The sequence below is a fragment of the Mobula hypostoma genome, chromosome 6 (assembly GCF_963921235.1).
Source record: "Mobula hypostoma chromosome 6, sMobHyp1.1, whole genome shotgun sequence".
NCBI lineage: Eukaryota > Metazoa > Chordata > Chondrichthyes > Myliobatiformes > Myliobatidae > Mobula > Mobula hypostoma.
In genome coordinates this window covers 191,747,544-191,774,040 of record NC_086102.1, presented here as the reverse complement: position 1 = coordinate 191,774,040, position 26,497 = coordinate 191,747,544, and the positions used below count along the sequence as shown (strand labels likewise).

General features: G+C 39.4%; 2 protein-coding genes across 3 annotated transcripts in view; one reads left to right on the top strand and one right to left on the bottom strand.

Annotated features, from left to right (window-relative positions):
• Positions 1-17,755, top strand: part of tmem163a (transmembrane protein 163a) — a 239,527-nt gene extending 221,772 nt beyond the window's left edge. Inside the window, exons 8-9 of the mRNA XM_063052498.1 lie at positions 12,236-12,377; positions 17,178-17,755. Of these exons, the coding sequence (XP_062908568.1) occupies positions 12,236-12,377; positions 17,178-17,238 (203 nt within the window). The 3' untranslated portion in view covers positions 17,239-17,755. The remainder of the gene's footprint in view (positions 1-12,235; positions 12,378-17,177) is intronic.
• A 200-nt stretch (positions 17,756-17,955) lies between these two features.
• The window catches only part of mgat5 (alpha-1,6-mannosylglycoprotein 6-beta-N-acetylglucosaminyltransferase), a 230,138-nt gene continuing 221,596 nt past the window's right edge, over positions 17,956-26,497 (bottom strand). For both annotated transcript variants that reach the window (XM_063052496.1, XM_063052497.1), the window contains exon 17: positions 17,956-25,509. In XM_063052496.1, the coding sequence (XP_062908566.1) occupies positions 25,311-25,509 (199 nt within the window). In that variant the 3' untranslated portion in view covers positions 17,956-25,310. The remainder of the gene's footprint in view (positions 25,510-26,497) is intronic.

The following is a 26,497-nucleotide window of genomic DNA, read 5'->3' as shown; positions in this document are numbered from 1 at the left end:
GGCTCCATGGGGGCAAAACGAGCAATAAGGGTCAGGAACCAGTCCCATTTGATGTCTAATTCTCGGTGTTAAATATGCTTTATAACAAAATTTCAAGTGTACATACCGATGATTTGGGTTTTTCGAAGCACCGGCAGCGTTATCCCAAATCACATCCCAGTCTAAATCCTGTCCCAATTCAGATATGTCCCTATCCCAAGCTTTCATTCCCAATGTGGGCATATCATTCTGGGAGTTTAACTTATCATAGATATATGACACTATCTGTCCTGGAGCACTCTGTATCTAACTTAAAATGGGATAGTCCTTTAAATCTGACCCCCAGGGAACGCCGTAGGCTTTACAAGCTGATCTTACTCGAAAGTATAAGAAAAGAGAATGTTTATCAATATTATATCGAGATGTCAGTTCTTGAAAGCTAAGGATAGTACTTGCCCCATTAATATCTTGAAGAGTAGTAATACCTTTATCCTCCCAAGTTCCGTTAGTGAATGGTTTCCCCCCAAGATAGAAAACGATCATTGTTCCATAATGGAGATGATTTGCACCATACGCTTTTAAATTTTAGGAATTTTTCTGCTGCTCTAAACACTTGTAGCATATGAGTTAAAATTGGACCGTAATACAAACCACATTTTTTGGTAGACATACCTATAAGGAGAAAGTCCTTCAACTTTATTGGTGCTATTAGCTCTTGTTCTATATTTATCCAGGACGAAACTTTATCCTCCTCCATCCAATAGCTAAGACTTTTTAATACAAGTGCCCAGTGATACAATTTAAAATTTGGACATGCCAATCCCCCATTCGACTTTTTGAATTGTAGAGCTGACCATTTTATATTGGGTCTTTTACCATTCCAAACATAGCATCGTAGTAAGGAGTCCAGTTTTTGCCAATATCCTGCTGGAGGTGCAAGTGGGATCATTGAGCTGATAAAATTAATGCGGGGTAAGATGTTCATTTTAATGAGCGATATATGGGCCGGGACTGATGCTGACAGGTGTCTCCACCTATTAATAACTTCTATTTTTTTCAGAATTAAAGAGTAATTTGTTTTAGCCACAGCTGATAGGGAACTATTAACTTTAATACCCAAGCAGAGGAGCTCATTTGTAACTTTAATCTGGGGAGGAAGAGACACCTTACTTTTATCCATATTAATCAGCATCAGTGCTGATTTTAACAATTTAACTTTGTATCTTGAAAGAAATCCAAATTGCTCCAGTGTTTTTAAAACATAGGGGAGAGTTTGTTGAACATTTGCCATATAAACTAGCGTGTCATCCGTGTAAAGTGATATTGAATGTGATGTTGTACCTATTGTAATAGGGGAGATCTGAGGAGAGTTTCTAATTAAATGTGCAAGCGGTTCAATAGATATAGTAAAAATTAAAGGAGACAAGGGGTCCCCTTGTCGTGTGCCCCGTCCTATGTCAAATAACTCTGAGAAACCTCCTCCCACACATACCCGGGCTGAAGGATTAGCATGCAGTGTTTGAATCATATTGATAAGTTTATCGCCGAACTTAAATTCTTTTAGAACTCTCCAGAGATATGGCCATTCAAGGCGATCGAACGCTTTTTCAGCATCTAGAAATAGCAGGCCACAGGCAGGCGGATTTTATGTGTTGCACTCAGTATGTGTAAGAGCCGGCAAATATTATCAGATGCGAGACGCCCCTTGATAAAGCCCGTTTGATCTGGGCTAATTATTTTCCCAACTACTGTCTCAAGTCTACTGGCTAAGACGTTGGAAAATATCTTGAGCTCGGCATTTATCAAGGAGATCGGACGGTGATTGGCACACTCCAAGGGGTCCTTACCGGGCTTAGGTATAACTGTGATCAGGGCTGTGTTTAGATCTCTAGAGAAAGCACCATTTCCAAAAGCATAATTTAATATTTCTAACCATACTGGTCCAAGAATATCCCAAAGTGCTAGATAAAGTTCCACTGCTACGCCATCTATGCCTGGTGAATGGCCCTTATTTGTAGCTTTGACTGCTTTGAGTAGCTCATCCAGTGTAATAGGAGAGCCTAGAGTTTTGGTGTCCCCTAATGACAACGTAGGGAGGTCTAATCCACTAAAAAAAATCTGTGAAGTCATTCTCAGAAGGAACTGAGCCACTTGTATACAATTCTTTAAAGTAATTCTTGAATATCTCGTTTATTTCCTCTGTTGAAGATACTATTCCACATTTAGCACATCTAATCACTGGTATAGACCTTTTAGTTTCCTGTTGTTTGAGCGTTAGAATTAAAAGGTGGCCCGGTCTGCTGCCTTCTGCGTAATACTTATGTTTGGTTATATGGATCATATATTCTGCCCTGCTTCTTAATAAATCATTTAATTTTGCTTGTTTTGTTTTGAGCTCGTTTTCTTTTGTTATGGTGTATATCCTTTTGAGATCATTTTCCAAAACCTTACATTTTTCTTCTAAGGTGGAAATCTTTTGAAGCTGGCTTTTATGTAGGTGAGAACTGATCATACTGCATTACTGATGGGATACAGGAAGTTCATTCAGTCTTGAACCTTGGTTAGCTATAATTATGATAGGATCAGAATGCTGGAGTAAGGAAGACATTGCAGTTGTATAAAGTGTTCATGAAAACATTTCTGGATTGTGTACGGATTCGTTCTCCTTGCTTCAGAGAGGACATACCGTACTTGCTTCGGAGAATATTCACAGGAATAATTCCAGGGCTGGTGGGTTTGCCACATGAGTGGGGACTGAGTTCTCTGCAGTTTAAAATAATAAGAGATTTTTTTAAAACTTGGCAAACTAGAGGCATGGGAGCTTTTCCCTTGGCTGAAGAGTGTAGGAACAGCGGTACGATTTCAACCAAAAGGGTTTCTGAGAATTATTCTCACTTGGAAGGTGAGGAAAGAAGTGGATGGTTAAAGAACATCTACACCAGGTGCCTGTAGACATTCAAAACAGAATTAAATAGATTTCTGAGCACCAAGGGAATTGAAGAATATGGTGAATGGCACTGAGTTAGAGGATCAGTTGTGATGTTGGAACAGGTTTGAAAGACTGGACAACTCACTCCTGCTCCAACTTCTTGTACTAAAAACTACATTCAGGGAATGGAGATCGTAGTGGAAGACTGCACGAGGCAGTAGGCTGATGGAGACAAAGAAATACAGGACAAAGAATGACCTGCTGTCATTATTACAAGACAATATAGATCAGTAAAGCACAGGAACTAGCCTTTTGGCCCACGTATCCATGCCAACTATGATGCCAATTTAAAGTAATCCCATCTGCCTCTTCAGCCCTGCCTGCTCATTTCCCTTTCTGAATGTTATTGTCATACCTGCTTCAATCACCTCCACTGCTTGGGCATTCCAGGCACTTGCCACTCTTTGTAAAGAAAACCCTTACCTAGCAAATCTCCATTAAACTGGGCTTTCTCAATTTAAACAAATTGCTTCTGGTATTTGGTATTTCTTTCCTGAAAAAAATATTCTATCTACCCTATCTCTGTTTCTTCTATTTGGAAATCCTTCCCTCAGTTTCCTATGCTCCAGAAAAGAAAAACAATCTCAGTTTCATCAGCTTCTCCTTCTAGCTACTGTTATCTAATACATCTCTGTGAACTACTTCTGTACCCTATCCACAGACTGCACATAATTTCAGTAATGCAATAATCAGAAGTCACACAACACTCCAAAGTGATCTTATCAAAGTCTTCCACAGTGCAACATGGCTTGGCAATTTTTAAACCCCAACAGATCAAAGTAAGTATGCTCTATGCTGCCTTTACCACTATCTGTCTGTGTTGCTCCTTTCAAGGAAATTGGAGCTTGCACCCCCAAGTTCCCTCTGTGCATGAATCCCACTCTGTTTCCTGCCATTTAAAGTATATATTCCCATAAGACCAGAAGATATTATAAGATATAAGAGCAGAATTAGGCTAATTGGCCCATCGAGTATGCTCCACCATTTCCTCATGGCTGATCCAATTTTCCTCTCAGCCAATCTCCTGCCTTCTCCCCACATCCCTTAATACCCTGACCAATTAATAATATTATCAACCTCCAGCTTAAATAAATGTAAAGACTTGGCCTCCACAGCTGCCTGTGGCAAAGAATTCCAAAGATTCATCCCTCTCTGGCTAAAGAAATTCCTCCTCTTCTACGTTCTGAAATGATACCCCACTATTCTGAGCCTGTGTCCTCTGATCTTAGGCTCTCCCAACATAGGAAATGTCATGCCACATGCACTCTATCAAGGCCTTTCAACATTTGTTAGGTTTTAATGAGGTTACCCCTCATTCTTCTGAATTCTAGTGAATACAGGCCCAGAACCATCAAATGCTCTTCATATGACAAGCCATTCAATACTGGAATCACTTCATGAACCTCCTTTGAACCGTCTCCAGTTTCAGCACATCCTTTCTAAGATAAGGGGCCCAAAACTGCTCACAATACTCCAAGTGAAGCCTCACTAGTGCTTTAAAAAGTCGCAACATTGCATCCTTGCTTTTATATTCTAGTCCTCTTAAAATGAATGCTAACATCACACTGGCCTTCCTCACCACAGACTCAACCTGCAAATTAACCTTTAGGGAATTCTGCACAAGGACTCCCTAACCCATTGTATCTCATCTTTTAGTATTTTCTCTCCTTTTAGAAAATAGTCAACCCTTTCATTAAGAGCTTATCAATACACTTCCCGACACTGTATTCCATCTCCCACTTCTTTGCTCATTTTCCTAATCTGCCAAAGTCCTTCTGGAGCCTCTTTACTTACTCAAAACTACCTGCCCCTCCACTTTTCTTAATATCTTCTGCAAAATTTGCAATAAAGCCATCAATGTCATAATTAAAATCATTGACATACAATGTAAAAAGAATCGGTCCCAACACAGACCCTCGTGAAACACCACTAGTCATGGGCAGCCAATCAGAAAAGGCCCCCTTCATTACCAAACTTTCCCTCCTGCCAATCAGCCACTGCTTTGTCAATGCTGGAATCTTTCCTGAAATACTATGGGCTCATAGCTTGTTAAGCAGCCTCATGTGTAGCACCTTGTCAAAGGCCTTCTGAAAATCCAAGTACGAAACATCAACCGATTCTCCTTTGTCTATCCTGCTTGTTATTTCTTCAAAGAATTCCGACGGATTTGTCAGGCAAGATTTTCCCTTGAGGAAACCATGCTGAACATGTGCCTCCAAATACCCTGAGACCTCATTCTTAATAATTGACTCCAACATCTTCCCAACCACTGGGATCATAAGACCATAAGATATAGGAGCAGAAGTGGGCCATTTGGCCCATCGAGTCTGCTCCGCCTATCAATCATGGGCTGATCCAATTCTTCCAGTCATCCCCACTCTCCTGCCTTCTCCCCATACCCTTTGATGCCCTGGCTAATCAAGAACCTATCTATCTCTGCCTTTTATGCACCCAATGACTTGGCCTCCACAGCCGCTCGTGGCAACAATTTCCACGGAGTTACCACTCTCTGATGAAAGTAACTTCTCCGCACCTCTGTTCTAAATGGATGTCCTTCAATTATGAAGACATGCCCTCTGTCCTGGACTCCCCTACCATGGGAAATAACTTTGCCATATCTAATCTGTTCAGGCATTTTACCATTTGAAATGTTCTATGAGATCCCCCCTCATTCTCCTGAACTCCAGGGAATACATCCCAAGAGCTGCCAGTCGTTCCTCATACAGTAACCCTTTCATTCCTGAGGTCAGACTAGCTGACCTATAGTTTCCTTTCTAAAGAGGGAGAAGAAGGGAGCGGTAGTGATAGGGGACTCAATAGTGGGAGGAACAGACAGGAGATTCTGTGAACGTGAACGGGTATGTATGTTGCCTTCAAGTGCCAGGGTCAGGGATGTCTCAGATCGTGTCCACAATATTTTCAAGAGGGAGGGTGAGCAGCCAGATGTCTTGGTACATATTGGTACCAATGACATAGGAAGGAAAAGGAATGAGGTCCTGAAAAGAGAATTTAGAGAGCTAGGTAGAAAGATCAGAAGCAGGATCTCCAGGGTAGTAATTTCTGGATTGCTGCCTGTGCCATGCGCCAGTGAGGGTAGAAACAGGATGATTTGGCAGATAAATGTGTGGCTGAGAAGCTGGTGCAGGGGGCAGGGCTTCAAGTTCTTAGATCATTGGGATCTCTTCTGGGGGAGGTATGACTTGTACAAAAGTGATGGGTTGTACCTGAACCTGAGGGGGACCAATATTCTTGTGGGCAGGTTTGTTAGAGCTGTTGGGGAGGGTTTAAACTAATTTGGCAGGGGGGTGGGAACTGGAGAAAAAGAACTCAGGATAGGATGGATGGTAAAAAAGTAAAGATAGCATGCAGTCAGATAGCATGGCATCAAAGGGTATGGGGAGAAGGCTGGGAACTGGGATTGAGGAGGAGATAGGAAAAAGGGTGAGCCATGATTGAATGGCAGAGAAGACTCGATGGGCCAGATGGCCTAATTCTCCTCCTATGTCTTGTGGTCTTATGTTCTTCTTCTGTCTCTCTCTCTTCTTGAAGAGTGGAGTGACATTAGCAATTTTCCATTCTATCGGAACCATTCCAGAATCTAGTCATTCTTGAAAGATCTTTACTAATGCCTCCGCAATCTCTTCAGCCACCTCTCTTGGAACTCTGGGGTATACACCATCTGGTCCAGGTGACTTATCTACCTTCAGAGTTTCAGTTTCTCAAGAACCTTCTTTCTAGTAATGGTAACTTCGCACACTTCATGACCCCTGACACTTGGAACTTCCACCGCACTGCTAGTGTCTTCCACAGGAAGACTAAAGCAAAATACTTATTCAGTTCATCCACCTTTTTCTTGTCCCCCTTAGTACCTCTCCAGCATCATTTTCCAGTGGTCTGATAACCATTCTCACCTCTCTTTTACACTTTATATATCTGAAGAAACTTCTGGTATCCATTTTAATATTATTACCAACTACCTTTGTAGTTGCCTTCTTTTGGTTTTTAAAAGCTTCCCAATGCTCTAATTTCCCCTTAATTTTTGTTTTATTATATGCCCTCTCTTTGGCTTTATATTGGCTTTGGCTTCTGTTGTTAGCCACAGTTATATCATCTTGCCTTTAGAATAATTCCTCCTCTTTGGGATGTTTATATCCTGTGCCTTCCAAATTGCTTTCAGGAATTCCAGCCATTGCTGCTTGTCCAATGTTCTTTTCCAATCAATTCTGGCCAGCTCCTCTCTAATGCTTCAATAATTCCCTTTACTCCATTGTAATACTGATATATCTGACTTTAACTTCTCCTTCTCAAGTTAGACCATAAGACATAGGAGCAGAATTAGGCCATCTGGCCCATCGTGTCTGCTCCGCCATTCAATCATGGCTGATTCTTTTTCTTTCTCCTCCTCAACTTCAGTTCCTGGGCTTCTCCCCGTAACTTTGATGCCATGTCCAATCAAGAAGCTATCAATCTCTGCCTTAAATACACTCAACGACCTGGTCTCCACAGCTGCATGTGGCAACAAATTCCACAAAGTCACCAGCCTTTGGCCCGAGAAATTTCTCCTCATCTCTGTTTTGAAAGAGTGCCCCTTTATCCTGAGGCTGTGCCCTCTTGGCCTAGACTCCCCCACCATGGGAAACATCCTTTCCACATCTACTCTGTCTAGGCCTTTCAACATTCAAAAGGTTTCACTGAGATCCCTGTCATCCTTCTGAATTCCCTTGAGTACAGACCCAAAGCCATCAAATGTTTCTCGTATGAGAACCCTTCCATTCCTGGAATCATCCTTGTGAACCTTCTCTGGACCCTCTCCAATGCCAGCACATCTTTTCTAAGATGAGGGGACCAAAACTGTTCACATTACTCAAGGTGAGGCCTCACCAGTGCCTTATAAAGCCTCAGCATCACATCCTTGCTCTTGTATTCTAGACCTCTTGAAATGAATGCTAACATGGCATTTGCCATCCTCACCACTGACTCAACCTGCAAGTTACCCTTTAGAGTGTTCTGCACAAGGACTCCAAAATCGCTCTGCATCTCAGATTCCTGGATTTCCTCCCCATTTAGAAAATAGTCCACACATTTATTTCTACTACTAAAGTGCGTGACCATGCATTTTCCAACATTGTATTTCATTTGCCACTTTCTTGCCCATTCTCCTAATCTATCTAACTCCTTCTGCATCCTACCTGTTTCCTCAATACTACTTGCCCCTCTACCAATCTTCGTATCATCTGCAAACTTGGCAACAAAGCCATCTATTCCATTATCTAAATAATTGATATACAGCATTAAAAGAAATGGTCCCAACACCGACCCCTGCGGAACACCACTCGTCACTGGCAGTCAACCAGAAAAGGATCCTTTTATTCCCACTCATTGTCTCCTACCAATCAGCCAATGCTCTACCCATGTTAGTAACTTTACTGTAATACCATGGGCTCTTAACTTGGTAAGCAGCCTCATGTGTGGCACCTTGTCAAAGACCTTCTGAAAGTCCAAATATACAACATCCACTGCATCTCCTTCATCTATCCTACTTGTAATCTCCTCAAAGAATTCCAGCAGGTTCGTCAGGCAGGATTTTCCCTGAAGGAAACCATGCTGACTTTATACTATATTGTCATGTGTCACCAAGTACTCCATCACTTCATCTTTAACAATTGACTCCAACATTTTCCCATTCACTGAAGTCAGGTTCACAGGTCTATCATTTCCTTTCTTCTGCCTTCCGCCTTTCTTAAAGAATGGAGTGACATTTGCAATTTTCCAGTCCTCTGGCTCCATGCCAGAGTCCAATGATTTTTGAAAGATCATTTCTAACGCCACCACAATCTCTAACACTACCTCTTTCAGAACCCCAGGGTGCAGTTCCTCTGGTCTGGGTGGCTTACATATCTTGAGGTCTTCCAGCTTTTTGAGCACCTTCTCTCTTGTAGCAATAACTGTATCCACTTCTCTTTCTTCAGGGTGAATTCAATCATATTATGATCACTTCTTCCCCAGGGTTATTTTGCCTTAAGCTCTCTAATCAATTTTGGTTTACTGCACAACACCCAATCCAGAATAGCTGATGTCCGAGTGGGCTGATCCATAAAATGCTCTAAAAAGCCATCTCGTGGGCATTCCAGAAAATTCTCCTCTTGGAATCCAGCAGCAAACTGCTTTTCCCTACATATTGTATACGGAAACCTGCACATTGAAATCCCCCATTACCATTGGAACACTGCCCTTTTGCCATGCATTTTCTATGTCCTGTTGTAATTTGCAGGCCACATCTTTACTACTGTTTGGGGCTCTGTAGACAGTTCCCATCAGAGTCTTTTCACCCTTGCAGTTCCTTAGCTCTATCCACAATGATTCAACACCTGATGACCCTGTGTCACCTCTTTCTAATGATTTGATTTCATCTTTTACCAACAGAACAATGCTGCATGTTCATCTACCTTATTCTGTGCACAGCGCACGTTCAAATATAACACCTTCAGTCCCGTACTCACCTCTTTTGATTTTGTCCGCCTTTTACGTTGCAACTCATCCCGTTGACTGCAATTTTGCCCTATCAACAGCCTCTCCTCATTGCATATTGCCTCTGTGAGGAGATGAGCTACCTCATCCTCAACACTATCATCCACTTTTCCCACATTACTTCTTGCATTGAAATATGTGCAGCTCAGGACACTAGTTACACCATACTCAATCTTTTGATTCCTAACTTTGTCTGACGTCCTACCAACACCTGCCTTCATAACCTCTCCACTATCTGTTCTGGCACTCTGGTTCCCATCTCCCTGCAACTCTAGTTTAAACCCCACTGTGCAGTATTAAAAAAACCTTCACACTAGGATATTAGTCCCTCACTATTTCAGCTGCAAGCGTCCTTTCTGCACAGGTCCCATCTTCCCTATGATCCAAAACTCTTATGCCCTCCCTCCTACACCAACTCCTTAGTGACATATTAAACTGTACAACCTTCCTAGATCTAGCCTCACTATCACATGGCACAGTTAGAAATCCCAAGATCACAACCCTGGAGGCCCCTGCCCTTTAACTGAGCACCTAACTCCCTGAACTCCCAATGCAGAACTTCATCACTTGCACCACCAATGTCATTGGTACCTACATGGACCACAACCTCTGGCTGTTCACCCTCCTACTTAGGAATGCTGATGTCTCGATCCAAGATGTACTGGGCCCTATCATCCAGGAGGCAATATGCCATCCGGGAATCTCATTCTTGCCCACAGGACGTCCTGTTCGTTCCTCTAACCAATGAATCCCCTATCACCACAAAGTGCCTTTTCACCCTCCTTTCCCTTCTGAGTCACTGAGCCAGACTCAATGCCAGAGACCCGACTACTGTGACTTTTCACGGTTCGCTCAACCCCCACAACAGTGATATACCTGTTGTTGAGGGGGATGGCCACAGGGGTACTCTGCAGTGGCTCCTTCAACCCTTTCCCCTTCCTGACCATCACCCAATTTCCTGTGTCCTGCACCTTGGGTGTAACTACCTCTCTACATGTCCTGCCTACTACCCCTCAGCCTCCCAGATGATCCACAGTTCATCCAGTCCCAGCTCCAACTCCTTAACGCAGTTCGCTCAAAGCTGCAGCTGGATGCTCTTCTCATAGTTGTAGTCATCGTGGTCACTGGAGGTCTTCGCCTTGCATTTGATCTTCCAAAGTGGTATCATCTCACACTAGTCCGGGTTAGCTCCACCTGCCATTTCTCTGCCCATATTTCCAGCTGATCTGTATCCTGCTCTGTCCTGTGACAATCTTTCTCACCAGCCACAGCATCACCAATTGCTGTCACCTTCACTGACAACCTTGGAGAGGGATGTAAATCTACTAAACCTTTGCTTCCAAACATTTAAAAAACTACATCAACAGAGTATCATTTTACTTGCATGTTGTAAAACAAATGCAAGTGTAAAAATACTGTGCAAGTATTAATTATCTGAAATTTTTGAATTTGATGCAAATGTAAAGATTAGGCAGAGGGGGTGCTGTTTGTCAGCACATTTACAATGCCAGGGATAGAAATGTTGGCATGGATGGCGAGTTAAAGAGGCAGGTGATTGAGAGATTAGGCACGGACATATGAACCAGAACGTTAGCAGTGAATAGGACATACGATAGACAATACATACAAAAAAGATTGCTGATTTACTTGAGTTGTCTCCCAATTAAATAACTGAGGACGCCTTCAACCTGGCACAAAGCACTCATACAAATTATACACTGTGAATGCAATCCAACAGTGGATTTATGTGCGTAAACAATCACAACCAGAGTTCTTACGTACCTGTGGAGATCATAGTTATGCAGGGAAATGTTGGTGACAACTTGGGCCAATGTTAAAACCTGGTCTTTAAATATAAAGTTACTCTTTTGGGTTTGTTTTTTCCTCATTGTTACGAGAAGAAAAAGTTATTATTAGTGTTGAGTGCGTTGCCTTACAATGCATTTTAGTTTAACCCTTAGAGGTTTGGGGAGTATAATTGTCCATGAATCTTCATCAGAAAAATTCGAGGACATCATCAAATCACAACTGACCCGGTTTCACCACACTTGCAGCAGCGAGGGGCAGTGGACTGCCAGGACACCGCTATAGTCCTTTTCACTGGACTTAGACAGAGAGGCTACAGTTAATGGAACTTCCAGCACATCAAAGCCGACTCCTTGAAAGGCCTCAAAGGAGTCTCAGGATTCACAACAGCAGGATCAGGGACAGTTATTATCCCTCAACCACTGGGCTCCTGAACCCAAGGGTTTAACCAATGGACTCACTTTCAAGGACTCTTTATCTCATGTTCTCGATATGTATTGCTTATTTATTTATTATTATTATTTCTTCTTTTTGTATTTGCAGCTTGGCGTCTTCTGCACTCTGGTTGAATGCCCAAGTTGGGCAGTCTTTCATTATTGATTCTGTTATGGTTATCATTGTGTAGATTTATTGAGAATGCCCACAAGAAAATGAACCTCTGGGTTGTAAATGGTAACATGCATGTACTTTAATAAAACATTTACTTTGAAGTGTGTTAACCTGAACCATACTCTCGGATTCCCTTTGCACAGATGCTGCTTGACTGTTGAGTGTTTCCAGCATTTTCTGTTTTTTTTTTCAGATTTCCAGCAGTTAATATTTCTTTGCTTATTGTGAAATCAGTTGATTGGAGTGTGATTCTGAAGGAATTTAATTTTGCAGCCATATTTGATTTGGCTGTTCAGTGATCTGTTTGTGTTTTCTGTTCTTCAGGCTTTAACTCCCTCGTCGGAGGAATCATGGGATTTTCTATACTGATCAGTGCTGAAGTCTTCAATCATTATGCTGGGGTCTGGTTCTTGGATGGCACTATAGGGATTCTCATTGGAATAACTATTCTTGCTTATGGAATAAAGTAAGCTTCACCTTATGGATAAATGTTATAGAGACTGGATACAAGCTAGTTCAAATTACTTTTTGACAATATTGTTTGTTTTAAATTGAAGAATACAAAACTCTCCAACACAGTAACTTGAATCATGGGAATACATTCTGGTATTGAAAGCCATTGTATTAGCATAAGACCATTAGACCATAAGACATAGGAGCAGAATTAGGCCATCTGGCCCATCGAGTCTGCTCCACAATTCTATCATGGCTGATCCTTTTTTTCCTGTCTCCTCCTCAATCCCAGTTCCTGGCCTTCTCCTCATAACCCTTGATGCCGTGTTCAATCAAGAACCTATCAATTTCTGCCTTAAATACACCCAACGATCTGGCCTCCACAGCTGCATGTGGCAACAAATTCCACAAAATCACCACACTTTGGCTAAAGAAATTTCTCCACATCTCTGCCCCTCTATCCTGAGGCTGTGCCCCCTTGTCCTAGACTCTCCCACCATGGGAAACATCCTTTCCACATAACTCTGTATAGGCCTTTCAACATTCAAAAGGTTTCTATGTAATCCCCGCTCATCCTTCTGAATTCCAGTGAGCCATGAAACGTTCCTCATATGATAACCCTTTTATTCCTGGAATCATCCTTGTGAACTTCCTCTGGACCCTCTCCAATGCCAGCACATCTTTTCTAAGATGAGGAGCCTAAAACTGTTCACAATACTCAAGGTGAGGCCTCACCAGTGCCTTACAAAGCCTCAGCATCACATCCCTGCTCTTGTATTCTAGACCTCTTGAAATGAATGGTAGCATGGCTTTGCTAAGTGGTAGCTACGGTACAGTGCCAGCACGTACATCTGTGCAGCAGAGATTACTGCAGAGTTCAGGAAATGCTGCTTTGTCAGAAGTGCCATTTATTGAATGAGTTGTTAAAAGTATCTGTTCATAGGCAACATAACAACTGTCAGTTTCAGTTATTTAGATCTCTCCATTAAATTCTCTTACGTTAGGCAGGGAGAAAAGCGGTAAACCAGAATCAGGTTTAATATCACCAACATAGGTCATGACATTTGTTGTTTTGTAGCAGCAGAACATTGAAATGCATGGTAATAAAACTGTGAATTACAGTAAGTATATATTCAAAAAGATAAATAAATTGTGCAAGAAGAGAAATAAAAAATAGTGGGGTATTGTTCGTGAGTTCAGTGTCCATTCAGAAACTGGATGGCAGAGGGGAAGAGGCTGTTCCTGAATTATTGATTGCATGTCTTCAGGCTCCTAAACCACCTCCTTGGTGGTAACAATAAGAAGAGGTCATGTCCTGGGTGATGGGGGTCCTTAATAATGCACGCTGCCTTTCTGAGACACAGCTCCCTAAAGATGTCCTGGGTACTTTGTAGGCTAGTGCCCAAGATGGAGCTGACTAGATTTACGACCTTTTGCAGCTTCTTTCGGTCCTGTGCAGTAGCCCCTCCATGCCAGAGAGTGATGCAGCCTGTCAGAATGCTCTCCACGGTACATCTATAGAAGTTTTTGAGTGTATTTGTTGACATACCAAATCTCTTCAAACTCCTGATGAAGTTTGGCTGCTGTCTTGCCTTCTTCATAAATGCATCGATATGTAGGGACTAGGTTAGATCCTCAGAGATCTTGACACCCAGGAACTTGAAGCTACTCACTCTCTCCACTTCTGATCCCTCTATGAGGATTAGTATGTGTTCTTTCGTCTTACCCTTCCTGAAGTCCACAATCAGCTCTTTCATCTTACTGACACTGAGTGCCATGCATTAGGGTTAGGGTTAGGTGTGTCATCAGTTAGTTTATAGGTGGCATTTGATCTGTTCCTAGCCACACAGTGGGTTGCTGCCAGTGTACTTTCATACAGTTGATATGTCAACTCAGTTCATATTCCACAATTGCATTTGACATCATCCTTTGGTGGGCAGTTTAATATTAAATGAAATGATTAATTTTTATATAGGCTTTGCGAGAATAAAATTTGTTATGTTTATTGGCAATTTTTCCCAAGGTGATCTCACTGAGCCTAGAATTCCACATTATTTAAATAGCCATGGAACTGGGATGGAAGTTAGATTTATCCGGAGGGATTGCCCAAGGGAAAAGAAACAGGAAATGATATCACCCAGATGACTATTGTCAAACACAAGGAGACTAGTCTAACTATAGCTAATGAGTATGTTAGATCGAAGACAATTTTCAATAATGTTTATAGGAGCAGAAAGCTTGAGAAATGGGCAGAATTCAGAATTCAGCAGAGCAATTTCATAAGGGAAAATAGAATACCAGAGTGATTGGGTGAAACATATTAATACTGTAATTGCTCCTCTAGAGGGGTATATTTAGGAGGTTAATTTGAACTCGTATGGACTGAGACAGTCACAATTTTTTATGAAATAAGTAAATGGCCAAGAAAAAAAAACAAATATTTTAGGCCTGTCTTTTAAGGAGACACAAACACTTCCAGGAAGTGACCCTGGATTGAATAAGAGCCAAGAGAAATCAGCATTAGTTTTAACAAAAGGAGTTTGAGGAAGTTAATGAGACAGATCCACTGGATTTCATACAACTGAAAGGTTTGAAAGATGTGGCACAGGAGACTTGTTGGTGACTTCCAAATGTTAATAATTCCGGGATAGTAGCAGATTGTGTAGTAGCAAATGTAAGCCTATTATTTACAAAAGGAGGGAGAGGAGGAATTACTAGATCATAAAGCCTCATATCGGTAGCAAGGAAATGCTAGAATCTGTTATAAAGGAAGGGATAAAATGGCACTTAGAAAACACTGTAATAAGATTAGGCAGCCAACGTGCATTTATGACTGGGATATCATACCAGGCAAAGTTTTTAAAAGTATTTAGCAGAATAGATAAAGGAGAACCAGTGGATGTAGGTTATTTGGGCTTTCCAAATTCCTTTAAGGTGCCAGGAGGATCATGGCTAGCTTTCCAAATCTACTTCTCTCAGCAACTTTAGTCCTAACCAGTGTGGCTCAGCCTTTTAGTTCCTCCTTCTCATCAGATTTCTCAGCTCCATTTAACTCAACTGTCTTGTTTAGTCGAGACTTTCAGCATTGCCTTGGTATATACTCAGCAAGTATCCTCTGCCTTTTACCTGTAGTTCACAACTTTGGCCCATGATGAGTCTCCCACTCATTCTCCTCCTATGCAATATGTCTATTGAGGAGTTTTGTATTCCTATTTATTTTAGCCTTGCTAAGATTCTCATTTCTCTTTGCTATCTTTTATTCCTTTTTCACTTTCCCTAAGATCTCTACATCATTCTCACTTGCCGTGCATAATGCTGCTTTCTTATCTAGTTAAACTCATTTTCTCTTATGATGTCAGAAGCTCCGGATGTACCCCTGAGCTGCCTTAAACGTTTAACATCCAATACACACAGCTGTATTTGGAGCACCGAGGGGAAGGGCAAACAATTGTGAACTCAGCTAATACAGAATAAAGGATTGGATATCATTGCAATTTTTCTTGCAAATCCTTAGAATTTTAGTGATTACACCCAGATCCTTGGCCTTATAGTGGGTTTCAGAAGGTTTCTGTTTTTGGTTCTAGTCCATATTTTAAAGCAGACATTAACTGCTTATACAAGATGCCCTGAGTAGTATCTCCACTATGCAAAAAGGAGGGAAGTTCTATAATGTCAGGTCATCCAAAGGGTTTAATGCTAAAGACTGTCAAAGTGGAGGTACTCTTGAATGTGGGTAACAGTCAATGTAGACATGGGAGAAGCCCATAAACAAAAGTGAACATGATTTGATGATTTTTAAGTAATGTTGGATAATGAAGAACTCAATTTAGTTTTTCACATGGTGCATGTAATCTATGGTGGCAAATGCACTTTGTACATTGTGTTAGCCAAAAGAAAGCACTTCCATCACTGATAACCAAAACTAGCAAATAAGTTAGAATGGTACCTACAATGTTTTACCAGAGGTAGCCAACTCATAGCTACCAGCAGAAGGATTCACTTCTTTGATTTGTTAAAACTTTGTCTTTCTTTGAAAGATTTTGAGCAGGGTAAAATTCATAACTGAAATGGAAATGACAAGTTCCTTGCTGTCAATATCACAAATGACCTGACTTGGTCCAACCAAGCAGAGTTCACTGCCAAGAAGACCCACCAGCGCCTTTACTTCCTGAGAAAACTAAAGAAATTTGGCCTGTCCCCTAAGGCCCTCACTAATTTTTATAGATGCACCGTAGAAAGCATTCTTCTAGGGTGCATCACAACCTGGTATGGAAGTTGTCCTGTCCAAGACTGGAAGAAGCTGCAGAAGATCATGAACATGGTGCAGCACATCACACAAACCAATCTTCCGTCCTTGGACTCACTTTACACCGCACGCTGTTGGAGCAGTGCTGCCAGGATAATCAAGGACACAACCCACCCAGCCACACACTTTTTGTCCCTCTTCCCTCCGAGAGAAGGCTCAGGAGCTTGAAAACTCATACAGCCAGATTTGGGAACAGCTTCTTTCCAACTGTGATAAGACTGCTGAATGGATCCTGACCTGGATCTGGGCCGTACCCTCCAAATATCCGGACCTGCCTCTCGGTTTTTTTGCACCACCTTACTTTCCCTTTACTATTTATGATTTATAATTTAAATTTTTAATATTTACTATCGATTTGTACTCCAGGGAGCGCGAAGCGCAGAATGAAATATCGCTGTGAGGATTGTATGCTCTAGTATCAATTGTTTGGTGACAATAAAGTAAAGTAAAATTTTGGCAATGACATCACAGTGGGTTATGATCTAATATTCCTGCTTTTTTTTCTAGACTTCTAGTTGACACAATCCCACGAATTAAAGCAACTCATAATTATGAAACCTTTGAGTGATGGACACGATGCCAGCCTATAGTGATGCACAATTCCACAGGGAGGAAGATATTAAGACCTGGAAATAATCACTCAAGCAAAGCAAATGACAGTAGTGACAGCAAATATGCTGCAGATGCCCCAGTGTCTAGTTTGAGACATAAAATGGTGTTCCTTGCTCTGCCTATTTGACAAGCAGTAAAAAGGTAAAAGGCATATTGTTATTGATTTAAAAACATAGATTATAATTATCAGCTGGAAGAGATAACACTTTTCCCACTCTACAAATACACATACACCCCCTTCCACTGCTGATGTGGCCTACAGGTAGTAAATTAGGATTATTGGAACCAAACTCAGCTCATATTCATATTCAGTGCTGCTCCTGACTGAATTCCAGAAAACATATCAAAATTACTCCCTTTCCTCAGATTTTCTGTGATATATATACATCTAGACATTAAATCTATATTGATTTTTCCCATAAAGCACATTTTGAGTGCATCAGTTAGCAAAATCAAACCACAATTCTGTCACCTACCATCTTCCTCGTATTTCTTCCAGCGTAACACTGAACTGTTAAAGGTAACTCATATGATTTCTGTTGATTAGAATCTCTGATTTGAAATTCCACTTGTTATGGCAAGATGTGAGATACCTGTACATTTAATTTATATAATTTGAGAAGCTCTATTACCATGAAGGTTATCTGTGAATAGATTCCCAGGCAAATAGTGCTAAACTTTTGCCTTATTCATTGGTTTTCAATATTACTTTTGACAAGATTTGTAATAAACTTACCTAAAAATGTTGCAGCAGATCCAATTTTCACTTAGTAATTGCTGCCAATTAGGTTAGAACATTGAATATAACAGCACAGTATGGGCCTTACACCCAACCAATAGAAACATACCCCACGATCAGGCTGACCCTTCCTGTTTTTCTTACATCCATGTGCCTATCTAACAGTTCTTTTATATGTCTCTATGGTATCAGCTTCTACCACCATCCCCACCAGTGTTATACAGGCACCCACCACTCTCTGTAAAAAAAAACAACTACCTGCTATCTTCCCTAAACTTTCTTCCACTCACCTTAAATAAATATCTTCTGTTTTTAGCCATTGCCATCCGCTGGGGGTGGGGGGAGAGTGGTGGAGGGTGGAAATCAGTTTCTGGCTGTCCACTCTGTCTTGTCTCTCATAATCATACACATCTCTATCAAGTCACCTTTTACTCTCTTTTGCTCTAGAGAAAAGCCCTAATTTACTTAACCATTCCATACAAGACATGTTATCTATACACTTTCACTCTTAAAAACCTCCACATCCTTATGAGGTGACCAGAGATGAACACAATAAGTGTGGTCTAACCAGAACTTTAAGGAACTGTAACATTATTTCATGGCTCTTCAACTCAATCCTTCAACTAATATAGGCCAGCATACCTCCTGAACCATTATATCAACGTATGTGGAAACGTTGAGGGATCTTTGGATCCTGTTGTCATTGTCAACAGCACAGAAACAGACCTTTCAGCCATTATCCTTGTACTCTGTCTTCATGTTCAATCTAACAAAGTGTATCACTCGACACTTTTCTGTATCAAATTATATCTGCCTGGTCTCTGACCAACTATGTATCCTGTTGATATTCCATTATGGCTTACAGCCTTCTGGTTCAATTTCAAATTTACTAAGGAGGGGTGTGATTGGCAACTAAATATTCCTGGATTTAATTGTTTCAGGTGTGATAGAATTGGAGGGGCAAGAGGGGGAGTGGTTGCATTGCTTGTCAGAGAAAATATTACAGTGGTGCTCTGGCAGGATAGATTAGAGGGCTTGTCTAGGGAGGCTATTTGGGTGGAATTGAGGAATGGGAAAGGTGCAGTAACTCTTATGGGTGTGTATTATAGACCACCAAATGGGGAGCGAGAGTTGGAGGAGCAAATTTGTAAGGAGAAAGTAGATATTTGTAGTAAGCACAAGGTTGTGATTGTGGGAGATTTTAATTTTCCACACATAGACTGGGAAGCCCATTCTGTAAAAGGGCTGGATGGTTTGGAGTTTGTAAAATGTGTGCAAGGTGGTTTTTTTGCAGCAATACATTGAAGTACCAACGAGAGAAGGGGCAGTGTTGGATCTCCTGTTAGGGAATGAGATAGGTCAGGTGACGGAGGTTTGTGTTGGGCAGCACTTCGGGTCCAGTGATCACAATGCTATTAGTTTAATATAATTATAGAGAAGGATAGATCTGGACCCAGGGTTGAGATTTTTGATTGGAGAAAGGCTAACTTTGAGGAGATGCAAAAAGATTTAGAAGGAGTGGATTGGGACAATTTGTTTTATGGGAAGGATGTAATAGAGAAATGGAGGTCATTTAAAGGTGAAATTTTGAGAACACAGAATCTTTATGTTCCTGTTAGGTTGAAAGGAAAGGTTAAAAGTTTGAGAGAGCCATAGTTTTCAAGGGATATTGGAAACTTGGTTTGGAAAAAAACAGAGATCTACAATAAATATAGACAGCATGGAGTAAATGAGGTGCTCGAGGAATATAAAGAATGTAAAAAGAATCTTAAGAAAGAAATTAGAAAAGCTAAAAGAAGACATGAGGTAGCTTTGGCAAGTAAGGTGAAAATAAATCCCAAGGGTTTCTACTGTTGTATAAAAAACAATAGGATAGTGAGGGATAAAATTGGTCCCTTAGAGAATCAGAGTGGATGGCTATTTGTGGAGCCAAAACAGATGGGGAAGACTCTGAACAATTTCTTTTCTTCGGTATTCACTAAGGAGAAGGATATTGAATTGTGTAAGATGAGGGAAACCGGTAGGGAAGTTATGGAAACTATGATGATTATAGAAGTAGTACTGGAACTTTTAAGGAATATAAAAGTGGATAAAAGTGGTGCATAGTTCCCTGAAGGTGGAATCCCATGTGGATAGGGTGGTGAAGAAAGCTTTTGGTATGCTGGCCTTTATAAATCAGAGCATTGAGTATAGGAGTTGGGATGCAATGTTGAAACTGTACAAGGCATTGGTGAGGCCAAATTTGGAGTATGGTGTACAGTTTTGGTCACCAAATTATAGAAAAGAGGTCAACAAAATAGAGAGAGTACAGAGAAGATTTACTAGAATGTTACCCGAGTTTCATCACGCAAGTTACAGAGAAAGGTTGAACAAGTTGGGTCTTTATTCTTTGAAACGTAGAAGGTTGAGGGGGGACTTGATAGAGGTATTTAAAATTATGAAGGGGATTGATAGAGTTGACATGGATAGGCTTTTTCCATTGAGAGTGGGGGAGATTCAAACAAGAGGACATGAGTTGAGAGTTAAAGGGCAAAAGTTTAGGGGTAACATGAGGGGGAACTTCTTTACTCAGAGAACGAGCTTCCCGCAGAAGTTGTTGAGGCAGGTTTGATGTTGTCGTTTAAAGTTAAATTGGACAGCTATAGGCACAGGAAGGGAACGGAGGGTTATGGGTTGAGTGCAGGTTGGTGGGACTAGGTGAGAGTAAGAGTTCGGCATGGACTAGAAGGGCCGAGATGGCCTGTTTCTGTGCTGAAATTGTTATATGGTTACTAACCCACCCCTCCACTTCTTCATTCAAGTTATTTATAAAAATGACAAAATCCAGGGGTTCAGAACAGATCCCAATGGAACACTACTGGTCACCAAGCTCAGGGCAGAATGGTGTCCATTTAATAGCACCTCTGCCTTCATGTTTCCTTTGATTCCATGACTCATGACTTATTGGATGAGGCTACAAAGTTATTTGTTTTTACTCTGACATTTCTTCCATAAACCAGAACGGTTTTTAATCTTGTTAACTAGACAATTTAATTAAGCCTGTATTTTGTGATTTTGTTTAGAGAACCTAATATATTGAGTAATGATTTCACTGATTTCTCAGTTGATACCAGATTTGGGGATGTATAGCAGAATAAAGAAACTTCAACTGTCAGAGCATGTAAACATCTTGCAGCCAGTTACATGCGACCTTTTGGAAAACGTGGAAGTTCTCCAATCATTCAAATTTAAGAGCAGCAGATGGTATTGGTATAAAATAGCAAAAACCTCATTTCCTACAATAATTAGGTAGAAGGACTAGATTCTGCTTGCTTAGTCAATTCATTATCATTCTTAGTTATACTTTCTAGTGGCATTAAGCTATCTGGTGGCCTTAAGATGTTGGCCAATTTAGAATAAACCGTTCAAAACCTTCCAATGGGAATTAATCTATAATGGGAACTATAACATGGGATTCTTATCAAAATCAGAAGTTTAAAGGTATCATCGTATCTGCTAGTTCTTTGATTGGACAAAGCTATAAATTCCTATTTGAGAATCAAGTGCTTCACACTTCTAAAATGTCTATTTTTTCCTTTACGACATGCAGTTATCCTTAATTCCATTACTTGCTTGTGTAAAATATTTCAAACTCTTAATGTTTACTTGTATAAGAAAATATAATATCATCTCCACTACTTAAAATTGTCATTTTTTAGTTGTTGATTTCTTATAGCAGAAGTGCTAGTTTGAAATCAAAAAGAATTAACTAGTTTTTCCGAGGGTTGAAGGGTGGACAAAACTACCTCAATCAAATTGGTAACCAAGGAAGAACATCATGAAAAATATTTATTTTTTACCAATAAGATTAACAAAATGGAGCAGTTATCTGTCAATCATTTCACAATTATACTGAATAATATGCCTGGCATGGGGATAAATAGGGTTTATATAGTTGTAAGAATTTAAACTCTGGTATTGCTTTTCAGATGGTAAGTTTGTTCCTTTTAAACTATCACCTCTGCTGATAAGAGATCAATTAACAATTGACAGCCAAAATATTTGATTTTAATTGTGAAAAGATTAAGCGACAAGTTAAAGAATAGACCCAAGCCAATATTAGACAGAATACCTTCTCAATAATTTAGAGCACCATTATATTTATGATGAAATAAAACCTAATTTTTTTTTTAACTCAGAGGAACAATGACCAGGCCCTAGGAAAATAAATCTCCTGGGCATAACAAACAACATGGGTCATTTCTATTGAAATCAAACTTTAAAATACTAGTTTTTGTAACATTCTTTAAGATATTTTCTATCATTTAAGTATCCAAAAATAATTAAAATAGCTGAAATTAACTGTCTTTTTCCCAAGGGAACTCAGAAATAAGTTTTTAAATAATGCAAATGGAATTTGAGTCAGTCTTGAAATCTAAATTAGGCCACTAAACTCTATCCAAAAATTAAACAAAATTTTAAATTCTTTACAACTGCGAGGATGAACCAAAGTAATAGGCAGGCGTTGCTTCAATAAAATGAATATAACTTTTTTGCTATAGTAGAACAAATCAATGACATTTTAATGGCAGATGTCCCAGATCAACTTAAACAACACAAAATGATTTTGAGCCAAGGAAAAACACTAAGTTGCATGGCTAGATGTTTATTTAAGTAGTTTTTAAATGACAGGTTTTCGAGGTAGGGAATGAAATCTAAAAAGTGGCACCAATTAAAGCACAACTTCAAAGTTGTCACTTATATACATTCTGGGGTAATGCTCAGTGGAGGAAAAAAAATCTAACATTAAAACTTTTGATTTTGGTAAAATATAAATCAAAGGCAGGGTTGTGTGCACAGTAACATTTTGTTCTCATTGTTTAGTCTGGAAGAAACTTTGATGAAGATTTCAGTTAGGTGAAAGCAGGCAATAGCTAACTTTGTTCTTGTATTTTAAAATTCTAAGGTGTTTATAGCATTCTGGAATGATCTTGAAATCCACAGTTGTTAATTTTCACATTAGAATTATCACAGCCTTGGAGGGTTTATTGAACCTCAGGGAAGACCAGATTAGGTATTTATTTAGTGTAAATAAATGCATATTGTGAGTACAATAATTTGAGTTTAATTTTGTCTGCACTTTGCTGAATCCTCAGCTTATTATTTTAATGGAAACTGTTGTAATATGCTGCAGTTAAATAGAATCTATTGAGCACAGTACATACGTGTTCATGAACTGTGCTTGGAGTTTGAGTTGTTAATCTTACAAGTTCTTTCAAAAATGTATTCTGTACATTTACAAATTACAGTGTACACATCAGTGGATGAAATTCTCTTCACAGAAAAGATTTATTGAAAAATAAAGTCTTTTTTTCCTGCTGATCAAAACTGGAAACAATTTCTATGCTTGCAAATTTAGCTTTCAAAGCACACCTCATTTCAATATATGCCATTTGCCAAAATATACAGGAAAATTATTTTTAGAGCTTAACAACACTATGCACAATCTAATTTATGACTGCCATTAAGTATAATATTTTTATTACAAGTTAAAGCAACTTTATTACCCTTAAAGGCACATGATATACATTACATGGCATCACAGCCACAGAAACAGTTAATATTTACAACACAAAGCAAAGAAAGCAAGTTAGAGTACCTAAAAAAAAATATTTTTCTATGTACAAGTGTGCAAACTTGTTTGGATAAATCTGCTGTTATGAGGCTTAGCTGCTGTAGATTAACTGTACGTCACTGATTTTTTTTATTTTTCAAAAGCCACACTTATTTTTGATCATTCCTGTATTCTCACCTTGATCAAACATTATACATCATTCTGATTTGTGTTAATATGTAGGGGTACTGCCATCTGTGTTGAATTAAGTAAAAATGAAAATATACAAATTGTATGTCAGATGTTCTCAAAGGTTCATCCCATCTTTTCATGGGCTGATATTTTAAATAGTTTACAATATAACTTGTATGAACCGGTAGCCAGTTGCGAGCTCTGATAGTCGACAATGATTTCCAACCACTATCACTACTTCCAACTGAAAAGAAAGACAGATTTTAGCTGTGCATTAAAATTTCAGCTTTAATTTTCTCTGTCACTTTGATGGATTAAATATGACCGGATCATTTGATCAAACATTTTGATTTAATTAAATAAATTTATAGAGAAATGATTGTGATTGCATTAAAGATTTGTAATACACCCCCAAAAAAATCAGTTGACGAGACCATTTGTTTGTGTGATGAAAATGCTTCAATGCACTGCGTATAATGTGTGTATATACACCTGAGCCTGAAAAGAAAGTGCAAATATATGAAATTCTACTTCATTTCTTATGGTAAACATATGATTATAGGAGCTTAAAAAAACATTTTACATCAGGCTGTTTATGTACAATTTACAATAGAAACCATTTCTCAAACAGCAGGTTACTACTTAAAATGCCCATTTAGCCAACTTATTTGTGGCCTTAAATACATCTGTTTAAGATCAGTTGACACTTTGGATCAGTTGCTTCAAAAAGCTGCTAGCATCGTAAATGATGAATAATAAAGCTAAAAGTAATAATTACCATATAACAAAGCTTTCTGAATTCTCTCCAGCTCTTCCAGTAGTTCAGTTTTGTTTAAAAATCATACAAGTGCTTAGAGCATGATTTAAAACAAGTAACATTCTATATCTTAAAGTTATTACTGTTAGCAATATCAACATATGGTCCTTTACATAACTGACTACAGTGTCCATGACTAAGAGAGGCAATTACATTTGAAATAATGACCATCAGGTTTCTTTTGTCTGCTATGATTATACTGAACCACTACTGGATTACTTCTAAACTGATATTAAGCCATTCTGTTGGGATTTTGTTCATTTCACCTGAATTAAAAGTAAACCGAAATTTACTAAGCAGCCCCTTACAACACGCTTAATTGTCCACCATTATTTACAGTTTATCTAGCTGACCAAAACTTTTCATATTTGATAACATTATTTTCTGAATTTAGAATATTTAGTAGTACATCTTTCATTTACATCTATACACCCTCCTCATCAAAAATGACTTTTATAAATGTGAAACTTAAAAACATTACTCTTTCCATTGGGTAGATCTGTTTTCATGATTAACACTGACCTAGCCCAGATGAACATCTATTCTTTTCAAGTGAACTAGTGCTCTTGATTCAAACATTTTCCCCTAGTATCCTTTTCAAAGGGCTCTTTCAAAAATGAACAACGTCTGGCCCTTATGAAGCCTGTTTTGTTTTTGCTCAAACTACAGTGTCGGGGTGAACCAGTGCTATAAGCATTCTTGACATAACGCAACCTGTCCCTTCTTGTAGTCTCTGCACGGACAGATCCTTTTAAAATTCTCATTTGCACCAGCACAGCTGAAAAGCAACAAATCACTCTGGAAAAAACAGTGCTTTTTCTTTTCGTCATAAGCAGGCACAACAATGTCACCTAGAGATTCAAATGACTGGCATTCAATTCCATATCTGCAAGTAATAACAAAATAGACATTAATTTAAAATCATTTAAGTTCTAAATCAATTTCCACACTCAGAATTGTTATTTTTTGCTATTTGTTTTCTAGTAATACACAAGCTTTTCAGAATAGGTTGACAAAGTATTAATACTACGTTGAAGAGAATGTGTAATCTATTATATAAACACTAGTGAATTTAAAATCTTATTCAGGAAGACTGAAGAATTTCATTGTATTCAAAATTCAAAGTTACTTCATTATCAAAATACATATACATATGTTACCATATATATCACCTTGCAACTTATTTTCCTGCAGGCATTTACAGGAAAAAAGTACAATAGAATTTTAGCAAAAACATTACATAAACAAAGAATGCCAAATATCTTTGTGCAAAAGAAGACTAGCCATGCAAATACAAACAGTACAGAGTTCATCAGTTATAAAGAGCCTGGAAAGTGAGTCTGGAAGTCATAAAATCAGTTTAGAGTAGTGGTGAGTGAAGTTATCCACATCAGTACAGAAGCCTGATGGTTGTAGTGTAATAGCTATTGCTGAATATGGTGATGTGGGACCTAAGGTTTCTGTACCTCCAGCCCAACAGTAGTAGTGAGAAGAGGGCATGGTTTGGATGGTAGGGGTTTTTGAAAATGGGTGCTGCTTTCTCGTGGCAGCGCTCCATGTAAATGGTATGGAGGACTTCCACTGTGGTCCACCATTTTTTGCAGCCTTTTCCATTCCAGGGCATTAGTGTTTCCATTCCAAGCTATGATGAAACCAGTAAAGATTCTCTCCACTATGCATCAGTAGAGGTTTCTCAAAATTTTAGATAGCATGCCTTGGAAGAAAATATGTCATGCCTACTTGTGTGATGACACGTGTGTTGGTCCCAGGACAGATCCTCTGTTATGTTAATGACAAGGAACTTAAGGACAAGAACCTAATGAGGACTGACTCATGGACCTCCAGCTTTTTCCTCCTGTAGTCTATAGTCAGCT